Here is a 14,138-nt window from a genome sequence, read left to right on the forward strand (position 1 = left end):
AAGGTGATAGAACAAAGCTTATTTCTCCCAAATTCTTCTTCACTCATGATCTTCAAAATCAAGGGACAATTGATATCTAACAGATCCGCTCAAGTGATAATCTGGCAGATTTATTTACAAAGTCACTCCCAAAATCCTCCTTTGAAAGATTGGTACATGAGATTGGGATGCGCCGATTTCGAGACATTAAATGATGTCGGCATGAGGGGGAGATTGTACTCTTTTTCCCTTGGTCAGGTTTTTTCTCATTGGATTTTTCTTGACAAGGTTTTTAATGAGGCAATCCCCATCACAAAGGATGTTGTACTCTTTTTCCTTCGCTAAGGTTTTTTTTTTTTTTTTCACTGGATTTTTCTTTAGTAAGGTTTTAACGAGACAATTATCCTAAATGGACATCTAAGGGGGAAAGTGTTGTAATAAGAATGGGACGTGGATGCCCATTCCCATGTGAAGCTCACATTCTCAAGAGAGAATGTATTTAATAAGGTTGAAAAAGTTACCTTCCTGTATGCATATAAATAGGACCCTAAGCCTCAGGCAAATACACATCAATAAAAGTATTTCTTCTCTCTCTACGAAACTTTTCTTTCTCTTCATATTACAAATATAGTATTAATATATAAATCATAGTTGTTATGGTATGATGATATTAATATTAGTAAATATTAATACTAGAGTCTTTCATTTATATTTCTTTATTTTATCTTCCTTATTTAATTATTTTATAACATTTACCAATTTCTGTAGACACCGTTATGAATACTATATCTATGCATTACACAGCCAAAGCTTCATTTCTCTGTACTACACAAACTTAATTGGCATATCAAAAATAAAAATCCATTTTAATTTGGTTTTTTTTTTTTTCTAATTTTGTAGGAGAAAGAATCTTTATATATGTTAATGATTCTCTCAAATTTTGTTTGATGAGTGGTGTTTGAGAACAGAGGCCATAATGTCGACAAAAAAGTATTATCTTAAGTGGGAAATGTTTCACAAACAATTCTTATTAAATGACTAAAATGATTCACTCATTCGTACAGAGTAGACTGCCCTTTCATAATAAGACATCAAGAGATGCTAAGATTATCGTGATATCCGACGCTGGCATTCATGGAGCACAAGGAACTAAGGGCAGAGTATGGTCCTTTGACTAAAGCTTGGGCAATCAATTTATGTGTGGCCTCGGTCAAATGAATACCATCCCACACAATATACTGAGAAGGATCATCACAAGCAAGCACCCCTGGCTCCCCACAAGTCGCTGATGAATTGTAGTTGTACGGACCACCATTTCCACAGCAGGCTTTCAGAGTCTTTTTAAAACCTGCATTGCCATCAAAATACATGTATTAGTCACGGATTGTGAAAGCATACTATGAACTATGAAGGGTTCAACATATATAGTACCAAATTTTGTGGGATCACTAAATAGTGGCAAAGCAGCATTGTAATAATCAGCATAGAAGATATTGACATGAGGATAAAGTCCACGAAGCCTTTGTATTTCATCTTGGAGCTTCTGGTTGAAATATTGAGTGAAGTCATTTACCCACTTCAAGCATCCTGTTGAGTCATATTGGCTTTCATCTTGGGTTTCATATAGCGTTAAATACATTGCACTGCATCCTATTGGCCAAACCCCAGGAACCATCACCGTGCGAGCCCCTAGACCAATCAACTCCTGTTGTGACACACAGCATTTTGGTTTTAGGGATTTATCAAAGGTTTATGTCATGTGTACACAAAAATCAGCCACCAAAGTTAGGTAATGCTAGGTAGACAAAAAAACAGCCAGAACTTACTTTATTTAGTATTAATTAATTATTGCAACAATTAATGAATGCTAAATAAGGTAAGTTATGACTATTTTTAGCTGATTTTCTTTAGTTACCAAACATTTTCGTATACACAAATACATTGGTGGCTGATTTTAGTGGCTGATTTTGGTATACAAATAGCATTTCTCTTTATCAAAATATCAATAACCTATTAAGGTAACACATGAATATTAATCTTACAGTGATAGGTGAGCTTATTGCATGGATTATTTGTGGAACGTATGACTTAACCTCTGCTATGCTCCTTTTTACAAAGAAGGGGAAATTGAAGTCATTGCCTCCAATTTCACCCACAACAAATAGCGAATCCCTAAGAATTTGTTCACAGCCTGCCAGATTCCTTAATTAAGAAGGAGTAATACTAATGATAAACAACAAGAGAGAATAGAATTGGAAAAGTCGTACTTGTGGAAGAAGTGCAGAGATAAGAAAGGAATTGGTTGAACCAGTTGAATTGAACAGAGAGAGTATAATTAGTAGCACCAGTTTGAACACCTATATCCTGGAAGAAAGTGGCGTCCAAAGCAGTGGCTCCAATGACAGCAAAATTAACAGCCTGACCCACACTCCAATCTTCCAATTTACCGTTCTTCATTCCAATGTAGGGTTTCACAGACTGAATCCCCAAATACTCAGCTGCAAACAAAATCCATCAAGATTGTGTATAGATATAAAAGAGGAGAGAAGAGAAAATGTTACCAATAAAATCAATGATGAGGCGCCCATCGGAGCAGCGACCGGAAGGATGACGGAAGTGAGTTTTGCCGTACGGAGGGAAGAAGCAGTGTTGGTCGGTAGTTTGATGACTGAAATACAAGTTGCCGGTGTCGGTAATGGAGTCACCGAAGCTGAAGATGGATGAGTAGCATGCTGAACCTGTCACTGCCTCAGCAACTACTGTCATCAATATCACCATTAACGCACACCAGCTTCTTTCTTCAAAGGCAGCCATTACAATGACTTTAGTGTCGTCAATGTTGGTTGGTGCTTTGGTTGGGGGTTGCACTACACAATTTATTTTTTTTTCGATAAAAAAAAAGAAAAAAGAAAAATGCATCGGAGACAGAGACGTCAACCCCATGTGTATTTTGTGCTAGGAATTAAGTCTTAAATGATCGCTGAAATTACCTCAAGTGTAATTTATGGGAGTAGATTCTCTCTCGTAAAAAAAAAATTGAATAGTATTTGGTGGTTGATTTTACTATTTATTATTTTTTTTTATTAATTTTTTGTCCTACTTATAAAATTAAAGGTAAGATATTACACTTTATTCTCTCCAATAAAAAAAATGGAGATAATCGCCATTTCCGTCATTTCTAAAGTTAATAGTTGCTATATTTATCTATGAAGTTGCACTTTAAGATCTATAGTCGTTCTTTAAGCAATTTCTGTTAATGGTGCTATAAAAAAGCTGCTGTGAATTCTTTTTGATATATTGGCAAGTCTAAACACCTTTTTGTGTTAATTTGGCGCTTAGTTTGCGGCACATGACGTCATTTTATAGGATGATTACTAATTTTAGACACCACTTTAAAATTTAATTTTTGTATACGTTTCTAAATTTTAATCTATTTTTCTTCTAAGTATTTATATAATTTTTATATAATTTTCAATAACATATTTAAAAAAATATAAATAGATAATAAAAATATAAAATAAATATTTTAAAAATTTTAAATTTTTATATTTTCAATAATTTTTTTAATATTTTTAAGACACAAGATAAATAAATCATTTATATAAATAATTAATTTGCTGATTGCTATGAGTGTATGGTATACCTAATATAACTGTTTTCCGTTATAAGAGAATATAATAATAAACCATTAAAAGAATTATATTATATAATGTAAAAACATAACAAATGGTTAAGACAAGTACAAAGATATCTATTCTTCTTGTGAAGACGGGGCAGTAACTATATTTCTGAATTACATGAAATACTAATTTTAGGATTAGTATATGGTCCACTTAATAAACCTTTGGCAATCCATTTGTATGCTGCTTCCGTCAAGTGCAAGCCATCCCAAGAAATATACTGAGATGGATCCTTACAAGAAATCACCCCCGGATTGCCACAACACACACCATTATTAGAATTGTTTGCAACTCTAAGCGGGCAACAAGCACTTGAAATTGATTCCGTAAATCCTGAAATTGCATGAAGAAATCACATAAATTACTCTAAAAATACTCTTCCATTGTTATAAAACTCGTTTATTTATAATATATAATTATATGTACACATGAACTGAAAAAGATATTAGTAAAAACATATAAGTAGATAAGAAAAGATTGAGGACTTGTGTACCAAATTGTGTTGGAGATTGATATAATGGCAACACAGCATGGTAATAATCTGCATAGATGATATTTGTATTGGGATGAAGCACTTGAAGTCGATTCAGTTCAGCATAAAGTTGCTTGTTGTAGTATCGAGTAAACTTGTTTAACCACTTCAAACAACCAGCTTCATCATATTCACTCTTATCTGAAGTTTCATACGTTGTCAAATACTTGAAATTGCATCCAAGAGGAAGGTTTCCAGGAACCACGAGAGTTTGAGCCCCCAAATTAATCAATTTCTGAAAATCACAAGAATCATGAAAGGTATTAGGAAGGCCTTAATGGTACTAATAAGCCTGTTATAGCAATTAATTATAATCATGACTTGATGAAACAAAGTATATATAGCTAGATTAATCTAAGATAAGCAATTCAAATGTAAGTATTTGTCATCATGCACAGAAACTCTTACATTAATAGCCGAAGAAATTTCATTAATCACAAGTGGCACATATGTTCTGACTTCTTGTATACTCGTATTTAGATAAAGAGGATGATTGAAATCATTGCCACCAATCTCCCCAACAAGAAACAACGAGCTTCCAAGAACTTCTTTACACCCTGTTAGATCAAATTAGACCGAAGTTTTATTACTCATAATAAAGTATTGCCGAATAAATTAGTTAAGCAGAGACTTCAATTCACTCGAGCTGTATGTATATCATACCTGAAGAAGAATTACAGATGGAAGGGAGCAAGTCCATGAACCAATCTAACTGCACTCTCAGAGAATAGTTGGTTGCAACATTATACATACCCTTCTCTAAGTAGAAGCTAGAATCCAAAGCAGTGGCTCCTGCAACTGCAAAATTCACTCCCTCCATTGGGTTCCAATCTTTAATCTTACCGTTCTTGATTCCCAGATAAGGTTTCAGCAATGGAACACCCATTTTCTCAGCTGCATATACAAACAGCATATCAGAACAACAGAAAATCCACTAAAACAGGAACATTATTAATTATATATACTGGCAAGAAACTAACTAACGGCTATTCTGGTTATTTATACAAGGAGTGTTAGGAGACCAGTAACTTTTGTGATTTGTAGCCATCAAGTAATCATTAATGGTATTTTTAATGGTGTGAGATTACTCACTTTTTTTTTATTGGTTACATGCTGGACAGAATTTAATAAAGTTGCTGGCCCTTAGACTTTTCCTATTTATATTATTAATTACCGATGAAATCGACGATGAGACGGCCATTAGACCATCTTCCAGTTGGGTGATGAAAGTAGGTTTCTCCATAAGGAAGGTTCAATGCGAGAGTTTGTGATGAAGGGAGCGTGTGAGTGTCATAGTAAGCGTTTCCGGTGTCGGCAAGGGAATCACCGAAGCTGTATATTGCTCTGTAGCAGCGGCTTGAGGTGGCAATGGAAATGAAAATGGAGGAAACAGCCAGGTGAAGAAGAAGCGCTACTGTCAGAAACGAAGCCCTTGAAGAAGCCATATGCTAATTCTGCTGTGTCAACTCAGTGTTCATGCAAATGCAAAGTGATGATGAATAAAAAGGAAGAATGGGTTCGTGCTTATTTGTTAGCTTTGTCCAACGTAACGTGTATGTATATATAGAGATGATGCGGACACTAATTGCATTAAAATATAAAGTGTTATTCTTTTGTATTATTACTAATAGATTCAGTTCTGTTCAAAATACGTAGTTGGTATAAAGAGAGAGCATTGCAACTACCACTTCATTCCAATCCTAGGAACGCAACTTTCCTGATTGTTTATTTATCGGTGGGTAACCATTTGATTGGTTCTGATTCAAATGCAGAAAGAGTGCGTCTGTTCTTAGTTGGTGACTCAGTGTTGTTTATAATAATGTAAGTAAAATGACTGTTTTATCCTCATCGTTCTGTTGCTCACACCTAACCTACCTACCTCTATTGTCACTCGCACTTTTGCACACTGCACGTGCACCTTCCTCCCTTCAGACTCCGCTGACCAATTCCTTAATTCTTATCTCCTCTTTTTCCCTGTAGTTTCCTCATTAGTCATCAAGATTGCTAATAACAAAAACAGGATTAATGCTACGTAGGAGTCTTAATCGCATGTCTAATTAATTTAACATTATACTAAAATCAACCATTATTGTAAAATACAAATCTATTATCTATTATATATTATTAATTTTATAACTAAAATATATCACACATTATTTTTTATTATAATTAAAATCAAATTTTTTGCTAAAAAATTAAAGAGTTCTTTCGTTCTCGATCTTTTTTTTTTCTTGTTAACTTTATTTCTTTTATATATTATTATTAATGACTAATTATAATTTTAACAATAAAAATATAAAATATGACATTCTTTAATTGCAATTAAAATTAAATTAAAATTTTAATTCAAATATTAAAATTAAAATAAAAATTAAGATATAACTATATTATATTACAAAAAGCAAAGTGATATATTCAAGAGTTTGTTTAGCTAATATATGCTCTCAAAGTATAATTTAAAGTTATTTATTAAAACAAGTTTTCATAGAAAAAGATGTAAATTTTAGTTTTAATATATTTATTGTGTATTTAATTATTTATTAAAATAAAAATTTAAAATTTCTACTAATAGTAAGTCTAATATGTGTCATAAGAGACAGGAAAAAAAATCAATCTAAAACAACTTAAAGTTATTTTATTTTGTATTTATTAATTATTTCTAAAATAATTGAATAATTTTTTATGTAATAAATATGTAATTATAAATATTACATGTATAAAAAATATATATATTAAATTAAATAATAAATTTTGAGCATTTATTTTCCTAATATTTTTGTATTAAAAATGTTGATCATGAGATTAATTATGACTATATAAGAGAAAGATAAATAAAAAAAAGGAAATAAATCCTTTAGGCAAGTAATATTTTGTAAGACAAGTCAAATATTATTATTTTGATTGTTATTCAGATTAGGATTCTTCTTTAATATAATATAAAAGGTATAAATACTTTCTAAACGAATAGCCGATATTATTTTATAAATACTTTCTTCTTTTTAGTTTTACGACAAAATAAACTATAGTGTAAATAACTAAATATGTAAAGTTGAATAATTTTTTTACGAAAAAAAAAATCAAAATTTCAAAAGAGTTATTTGTTTTCAGCTTTTGCAGAAATATTTTTCAAAAAATATTTTCATATTAGACATTTTTCTTTTAAATTACGGTTGTAATTAACAAAAAGGAAATATTTAAACATTACCCGCCGTAATTAACGACAATATTAGGAGAACAAAAATAGTGATTATTAAAGTGGCTTAACCTCTCGTACCCAACAAAAAAGAGTGCTACCTATTTCTTACAGGAGTCAGGAGGATAGGACATATGATAGAAAAGATTCTACAATGAGTGGAATGATATAATTATATAAATGCCAATTTGCTCAAATTTCAATCTGGATTTTTACGCTCACATCACAAATTTACAATGGCTGTATGCCAGTATCTTTATTGAAGTGAAAATTGGTTGAGGCAGGATCTCAGAATTTTTATGTTACATGCAACAGAGCTTAGTAGATTGGTAAAGCAGGGGGCAACACCTTAGCAATCTAAGCATCCCCCAAGGCTGAAATATAACACAAGAAAATATACAAATTAGAATGGAGCAAGTAATCTACTGAGGATTTGGGGGGCGGCTGTTAGCAGCAGCAACACGGGATCCCCATTCTAACAACTCTTTGCTGGTGTCATCCTTGTGCGCAAATACTTCTATAAAACATAGTGAATCTTTCTGTGCTCCTGTTGCTGTTGCAATTGCTTCTGTTAGATCTTCCTCTGTCCGTACCTACACTCCAAGCATTATAAATAGTAACTCCAGTTAATGATAATGCTCGTAATGATTGTAAGATCACAGTAACACAGGATTGTTTGAGTTTAAGCTAACCTTGGCAGTCCAGCATTTGCCTTCTCCATTATGGATGGCTTCCACAAAGCGAGTATAATCCCAGTTCTTGATCACGTTGTACGGGCCATCATGAATCTCAACTTCAATTGTATAACCTCCGTTGTTAATGAGGAAGATGATGCTCCTTTGTCCGCTGCGGATCATTGTTGAAATATCCTGTGCCGTCACCTGATAAATAAGGAATACCTTAAGTCAATGTGTGCTTCAAGCATCAAATTGATGTTCCAGTTTACTTATACTGTGTTCAAAATGCAAGTCTTGAACTAGACGTAATTATTACAACCACAGTAGTCAATTCAAAGTAAGTCAATTTCAATAATAGTATAGTAACAGAGTAACTCGATGCAAGGTCTGTCATATATAAGAATACGTCTAGGCAAAAACAAAACATAAAGAAGACAAAAGAAGTCATATTATTATCAAATGTTTTGAAAGGTCATTTCTGTTGGTGCAACTTGTATAATCTTATTACTCACCTGAAAACTGCCATCTCCAATGCAAGCAATTACACGCTTATCTTTTGCAGCTTGTGCATATCCAAGAGTAGCACCAACTGACCAACCTATGGACCCATATTGCATCTGGAATTCATACCTGAAAGATCAAATTCAGGCACGACAGTGTTAACCCCCCAAAAAGATAAACGTTAGCATTTTGCTAGATGCAGTTGTAAATGAATTTAAATACCCGCAATTTTCAGGTAGATGTAGCTTCTGACAGTTGAACCATGAGTCTCCAGTTTCAGCTATTACAGCAGTATCCCCACTTAGCATTTCCTGTAAAAGTATGTGTGAGTGGAGAAAAAGTTAATACATTTTAGTAATATAATGGGAACCACTTGCATAAACTAGCATGATTTGTACGATAAAGTGAATCCTCTGAACTTGCTATGCAGGATATGAAATCTTAGTCATGGAGCAAGGTAACAGGTAGAAAAACCTCATGTCAAAAAGAACCATTTGACTTGAATATTTAATAAGCAGATAAATAGAACATACCTGAATGTGCTTAAATAGAACATTAACTCTAAGAGGTTCGTCCTTCTCTCGCTTCAGAGGAATGCCTGGGGGAACATATATACGTCGGTAATTCTCCAAAGCTGCACCATTTTTCTTAACCTTCTTAGACAATGCAGTTAAGAAGTCAGCCATGAAAACCCAGCCCAACGAAGGACCATTGCCAATGGTCACGCGATTAGGCTGCACGATTACAGCTTTCTCCTTCTTTATCAATAAGGAGTATCCCACGGAGCTATAGTCGTTGAAGATAGGGCCGATAAAAACATATGCATCAGCAGACTCCACTATTTCGCCACAAAAGGAGGTACTAACAGCACCCCAATATGTCCCAATGAAGTGTGGATGATGCTCCGGCACTAGCCCCTTTCCAGAGGGCATACAAGCTATTGGATATCCACTGGCATTCGCAAACTCCAGAAAAGCCTTCTGTGCCTTTGCAAACCTTAGTTTTGGCCCACCAACAATGACGGGTTTCACAGCTTTGTTTAGAAATTCAGCCGTTGCTTCCACTGCTGCTTCTAATCCTTGTTGATTGCTTACCCTGCACAAATCCAAAAGATATTAGTTTTCCCTTAGACAGGATTCACTCTTCAGAAGGATAAGATGTGAGTTAACACAATATATGCACATACATAACTCTTTCAATCCACATTCTCTCTTGACAAAGAATTACAATTGCATTAGCATTTCATTTAGCAATGAACTTAGCCAAATATGTGATTATCAAATAACTAATTCAGTAATCAATAAGATTGGATCAGTATTAAAAGAATTCATAATAAAAATATATCAGAATTAAGCTAAAAAAGGGGCTATTGATTAACAATGTAGAGAAGGCGAGGAGGGGAATAGTATGCATACTTAGGTGCAAGGAAAAATGGGACAGGGTCTCTGGAAAAAGTTGGGTGTGGAATCCCAGGAAGGTTGCAACTTATGCTGACGTAAACAGGCTTGCTTTCCTTCAGAGCAGTGGAGATTGCAGTGTCAATCTGCTCATGTGCATCTTCCAAGTTATTCACCACTGCCTGAAACACGAGAAATCATAATCGAGTCAGTTACCTTGAAAAACCAATCAACCTAATAGAATAACACAAGTTAGTTACAAGTCAGCTAGAGTCGGTTACAGTCCCGCGCACCTGAAAACACGTGATGGTTTGGAAGCAGCGGAGTTCCTGTGAGAAATCGGGTAATCCGATTGTGTGGTGGAGGATCCTGTTGGTGCCGTAGTCGTTGGAGTTGGGTCCGCCGACGATGCAGACGACGGGGAGGTTCTCGCTGTAGGCGCCGGCAATGGCGTTGATAACGCTGAGGCCGCCGACGGTGAAGGTGACGACGCAGGCGCCGACGCCCTTGGAACGGGCGTAGCCGTCGGCAGCGTAGCCGGCGTTGAGCTCGTTGCAACAGCCGACGAGGTTGAGGTCAGGATCGGCGATGAGGTGGTCGAGGAGAGTGAGGTTGAAGTCGCCGGGGACGGAGAAGACGTCCCTGACGCCGATCTCGACGAGGCGGCGGGCGAGGTGGCGGCCGAGAGTGCCTGCGGAGCCGGGGAACTGGGTGGCAGCTTCCATGTGATGTTGAGACTGGAGAAAGTAGAATTGGATTTGATTATGATTAGTTAATTAATGTGATTTGTTTAACCTTGTGTGTATTGGACATTGGTTGGGGTTTATAAGGGGGTTCAAACTTCAAAGACTGGTTTTGGAAACCCATGGGCAACACCTTGGAAGAGGGAAAAACAAAAACTAAATGTGCAAATTGATTTTAGAAGTACGTGGTATATAGAATGGATGATTTCTTAGTATATGCTTGAGACACCTGTTGGTAATTCAGTATTAATTATAATCTTTGTATATAATAATACGTAGTTAGCGCATAATAGAACTCATTACTTTTACATTTTTTTCAAGTTTTTAGTTGTTACTCATAGTTGATTCTTCATAACCAAATTGATTGATAATAAAAGAAAATATAAAATAGAAACTATTTATGGTTAATGAATATTTTGTATAATTTATTTAATTTAATATGTTTGACCGAATTCGTAATGTTATGTTTCCATACGAACATTTTGTAAAAGTAGTCACCTTGTAAAAAGTACTAGTTTTAGTTTTGGACAAATTTAGGAGTATGAGGCATATGGTGGGTGAAGAGAAATGATGGTGATCCGGATCTCAAGTGGGAAAGATGAATGCACAGCACAGACTATTCCAATTCCATGTACTTGAAATAATTAAATAGAAATTGGAAGGGTTTCAGCTGGCGTAGTCGTGGTTTTGTGGGGTGTGGGTTTGAAACAATAATCTTCGTCGTGGCTAAATCGTAGTGTTTCCTTATACCTTTTTTAGCTCTTTAGCCTAGTACAATAGAAATTGAGGTGTTGTTTCAATTTGGGAGTTTAACCAAAGCTTTAGTCCTTGCCAAAACACATTCCATTAAGTTATAGAGAAAGTCAACAATTTTTCACATGGTGGGCCAAGCATTTTGTACCTATGGAGTGTGGATATTATTCAACATTAGTAGCTTACACACAGATTTTACTAATGCACAAATGATGAAGAAAGACTAATAAAAATGGAGATTCCATGGTGACTTTTAAATTCTTGTTTAATTTATTTAAATATGATTAATTTTTAGTAATGAAAAATAAATTATAAGTGTATGTTTGGGTGCCATTATTTTGTTAAAAAAAGATCTTTTTTTAATGAAAAAAAATCTTTTTTATTTTTTAATGTGTTTGGCAAATTTCTAGTAGTAAAAGTAAAAGCACTAGTAAAATAAAAAAAAGATCTTTTTTGAGAAGTTGTAATTTACATATTTTTTAAAAGATCTTTTTTCTTTAAAAAAAAAGATGTTTTTCATGTAATAAATAAACAAAAAAGTACTTTTATATTGTTATACCCAAACATAATTGATTGATAAAAAAACATTTTTACATGAGATATCCAAACATAAAATTACTTTTACTTCTCTATAAAATTTTTTAAAAAAAGATAACTCGAAAAAAGATCTTTTCTTAAAAGCTCACCCATTTTTATATTTATGTTAGATGATAATAATTTAGATATAAAATTAATAACAAATATTATACTAACAAAATAAATTTATGTGAGAGATGACATAATAAAAAATTAGCTTAAAGAATAATACCACGATTAATATCAAAGAACCAACTTTATTCAGTTAGTATCAATTAATTTTTTAAAATTATTTTATTCATCTTAAATTTTAAATTTTAAATCAATTTTTTTTATTTGTTTTATATGAATTGATATTGTAAATGTAATCTTTCAAGTACACTTATTGTGATAAAAAAAAAACACATATAAAATAAAATAATTAAAATAAAAAATAAAAAAGATTTATTGTCTGAAAATCATATATTTTTAATCATAAATTTTAAATTATAAACAGTATATCCTATATCTTCCACAAATTAACAAATTTTAAAATTAAAAAAAAATTAAGTAATATTTACAAATTAAAAATTAATCCCTATATTTTCTTAATATGAGAAGAAAGATGAAGAACAGAAACATCACAAGTCATGAACTACTAAACTGCCGCCAATGGTGAATTGGTCAAAAGAAGAGAGGATTTTGTGGGACGAAGAAGGAGTGGCAGAAAGCTGCCAATCATCACCCCTCTTTGTCTTGTTGAGGTCCAGTTGAGAGCAGCAGAGCTCATATTGTTGGTTCCAATAATGAATCCAAACCAGAAACAAGCTCCTCCCATTGCCTCCGGAACCAGCCAGTTGCTTGGGCCTCCTCCTAGTGCCTATTGAGTACCACATGGGCAAATCCAACAACCCTTTCACCGCCCAAGGCTTCCCCCAATACTCAACTGACTCGTCCATGTCCCCCAATTCGTGCCCCACCAGCTTGTCCGGGTAATCCAATGTATAAAAGAAACCATCCTCAAAACAGCCCCACCCGTTTCTCCCCAACCATAACTTGTCCACTCCCCTCGCATCGCACGTCACAACACGCGCACCAACCATAAAGCACGCTCTATTCTTCTTGAAATCCGTGCCATCTCCACTGCTTGAGTTGAGGCAGTTATAATCCGCCTCCACCCAACGACCAACGGCTGGGTCAAGAACTTCGCCCCAAATATCTGGCAGCTGGCGTCCCCGTCCGCCCATGACGTAGATCTTGCCGTCCACGACGGCGGTAGATGCACCGACGCGAGGGATGAGCATGCTAGGGCCTTGTCGCCAGCGGTTAATGCGGCAGTCGAGGATCCAGACTTGCTGGGAAAGTATGCCGCCGAGGTGGCCGCCGATAACGTAGATGTGGTGGCCTAGGATGGCATAGGCGGCTTGATATGTTGGCGAAGGAAGCGGTGGAATGGGAAAGGGCATTACTTTTGTGCTTCGTGATGGAGGGGCTAGGGAGAACGCCCACCATTGCGAAAGGAGGCCGCAGTTTGGGTGGAGATGGAGGTAGAGGAAGGGTTGCTTGCCATGAAAGGCAGAGTGGACATTGTAGAATATAGGAGAAGCCAGGAGGGAGCGTATGGGTCCGGAAACTTGGGAAAGTGCTTTGTAATGGCGGCGTGGCACGCGTGCTAAGCAGCTCACAGCGACTTCGTTCGGGAGCGCTGGGATTAGCTGCTTCTCTTGTTCTTGCGGTGGTTTAGGGTTACTTCTGGTGGCCGCCGATGCAGACGAGGACAAACAAGACATCATGCTTATGACTTTCAAGTTTCAATACTCCACTAATGAAATAATAAGATAGAGCACATATATATGGCACAAGATAAGTATCAATCTACACAGATTTGTTAAAATATAATTCAATCTACGTGATTTCTTAAAGATCCAATCTTTCAACATTTTGATTTCTTCCAATTTTGAATAAAATTCACTATTAAAAATATTTAGTAACCAAATAAAATTAGCTAAAAACAACTATATAATATTTATTAGTTATTGCGATAATTAATAAATACTATTTTTATTAATTATTGGGACATTGGCTAATTCTTTTTTTCTCCTCAATATTACCATAAAAATATTTTCAA

At 34.8% G+C, this 14,138-nt stretch overlaps 4 protein-coding genes across 4 annotated transcripts; all 4 read right to left on the reverse strand.

The window, feature by feature from the left end:
* Positions 1-958: 958 nt before the first annotated feature.
* On the reverse strand, positions 959-2,976 carry LOC107623656 (GDSL esterase/lipase At1g28610). Its single transcript, XM_016326001.3, has 5 exons — positions 2,541-2,976; positions 2,247-2,477; positions 2,022-2,170; positions 1,411-1,684; positions 959-1,327 (listed from the first exon to the last, which is right to left on the reverse strand). Exons 1-5 carry the CDS (start codon positions 2,920-2,922, stop codon positions 1,071-1,073), a joined length of 1,293 nt encoding a protein of 430 aa, XP_016181487.2. The 5' UTR covers positions 2,923-2,976; the 3' UTR covers positions 959-1,070.
* Positions 2,977-3,660: 684 nt separating this feature from the next.
* Positions 3,661-5,972, reverse strand: LOC107623657 (GDSL esterase/lipase At1g28610-like). The gene is made up of 5 exons (XM_016326003.3): positions 5,366-5,972; positions 4,855-5,085; positions 4,600-4,748; positions 4,153-4,426; positions 3,661-3,992 (listed from the first exon to the last, which is right to left on the reverse strand). Exons 1-5 carry the CDS (start codon positions 5,634-5,636, stop codon positions 3,760-3,762), a joined length of 1,158 nt encoding a protein of 385 aa, XP_016181489.1. The 5' UTR covers positions 5,637-5,972; the 3' UTR covers positions 3,661-3,759.
* A 1,642-nt stretch (positions 5,973-7,614) lies between these two features.
* On the reverse strand, positions 7,615-11,011 carry LOC107623050 (pyruvate decarboxylase 1). The gene is made up of 7 exons (XM_016325182.3): positions 10,253-11,011; positions 9,978-10,141; positions 9,096-9,657; positions 8,785-8,873; positions 8,574-8,691; positions 8,077-8,265; positions 7,615-7,977 (listed from the first exon to the last, which is right to left on the reverse strand). The coding sequence occupies exons 1-7, from the start codon at positions 10,682-10,684 to the stop codon at positions 7,807-7,809; spliced, it is 1,725 nt and encodes a 574-aa protein (XP_016180668.2). The 5' UTR covers positions 10,685-11,011; the 3' UTR covers positions 7,615-7,806.
* A 1,640-nt stretch (positions 11,012-12,651) lies between these two features.
* LOC107619959 (F-box/kelch-repeat protein SKIP6-like) lies at positions 12,652-13,813 on the reverse strand. The gene has a single exon (XM_016322185.3). The coding sequence runs from the start codon at positions 13,801-13,803 to the stop codon at positions 12,652-12,654; it is 1,152 nt and encodes a 383-aa protein (XP_016177671.1). The 5' UTR covers positions 13,804-13,813.
* Between the last annotated feature and the right edge of the window lie 325 nt (positions 13,814-14,138).

This window comes from Arachis ipaensis, chromosome B10, assembly GCF_059453495.1.
Source record: "Arachis ipaensis isolate K30076 ecotype BB chromosome B10, ASM5945349v1, whole genome shotgun sequence".
Classification (NCBI taxonomy): domain Eukaryota; kingdom Viridiplantae; phylum Streptophyta; class Magnoliopsida; order Fabales; family Fabaceae; genus Arachis; species Arachis ipaensis.

What these genes read in the sequence shown, in the direction of transcription:
- LOC107623657 (XM_016326003.3), bottom strand. Translation starts at nt 5,636, where the DNA reads ATGGCTTCTTCAAGGGCTTCGTTTCTGACAGTAGCGCTTCTTCTTCAC. An exon ending in TCTCATCGTCGATTTCATCG is followed by an intron (nt 5,086 to 5,365) that starts GTAATTAATAAT and finishes TTGTATATGCAG; the next exon opens with CTGAGAAAATGGGTGTTCCA. An exon ending in CATCTGTAATTCTTCTTCAG is followed by an intron (nt 4,749 to 4,854) that starts GTATGATATACA and finishes TTGATCTAACAG; the next exon opens with GGTGTAAAGAAGTTCTTGGA.
- LOC107623656 (XM_016326001.3), bottom strand. Translation starts at nt 2,922, where the DNA reads ATGGGGTTGACGTCTCTGTCTCCGATGCATTTTTCTTTTTTCTTTTTT. An exon ending in TCTCTGCACTTCTTCCACAA is followed by an intron (nt 2,171 to 2,246) that starts GTACGACTTTTC and finishes GGAATCTGGCAG; the next exon opens with GCTGTGAACAAATTCTTAGG. An exon ending in CAATAAGCTCACCTATCACT is followed by an intron (nt 1,685 to 2,021) that starts GTAAGATTAATA and finishes GTGTCACAACAG; the next exon opens with GAGTTGATTGGTCTAGGGGC.
- LOC107623050 (XM_016325182.3), bottom strand. Translation starts at nt 10,684, where the DNA reads ATGGAAGCTGCCACCCAGTTCCCCGGCTCCGCAGGCACTCTCGGCCGC. An exon ending in CATCTACCTGAAAATTGCGG is followed by an intron (nt 8,692 to 8,784) that starts GTATTTAAATTC and finishes TTGATCTTTCAG; the next exon opens with GTATGAATTCCAGATGCAAT. An exon ending in TTGGAGATGGCAGTTTTCAG is followed by an intron (nt 8,266 to 8,573) that starts GTGAGTAATAAG and finishes CTTATTTATCAG; the next exon opens with GTGACGGCACAGGATATTTC.
- LOC107619959 (XM_016322185.3), bottom strand. Translation starts at nt 13,803, where the DNA reads ATGATGTCTTGTTTGTCCTCGTCTGCATCGGCGGCCACCAGAAGTAAC.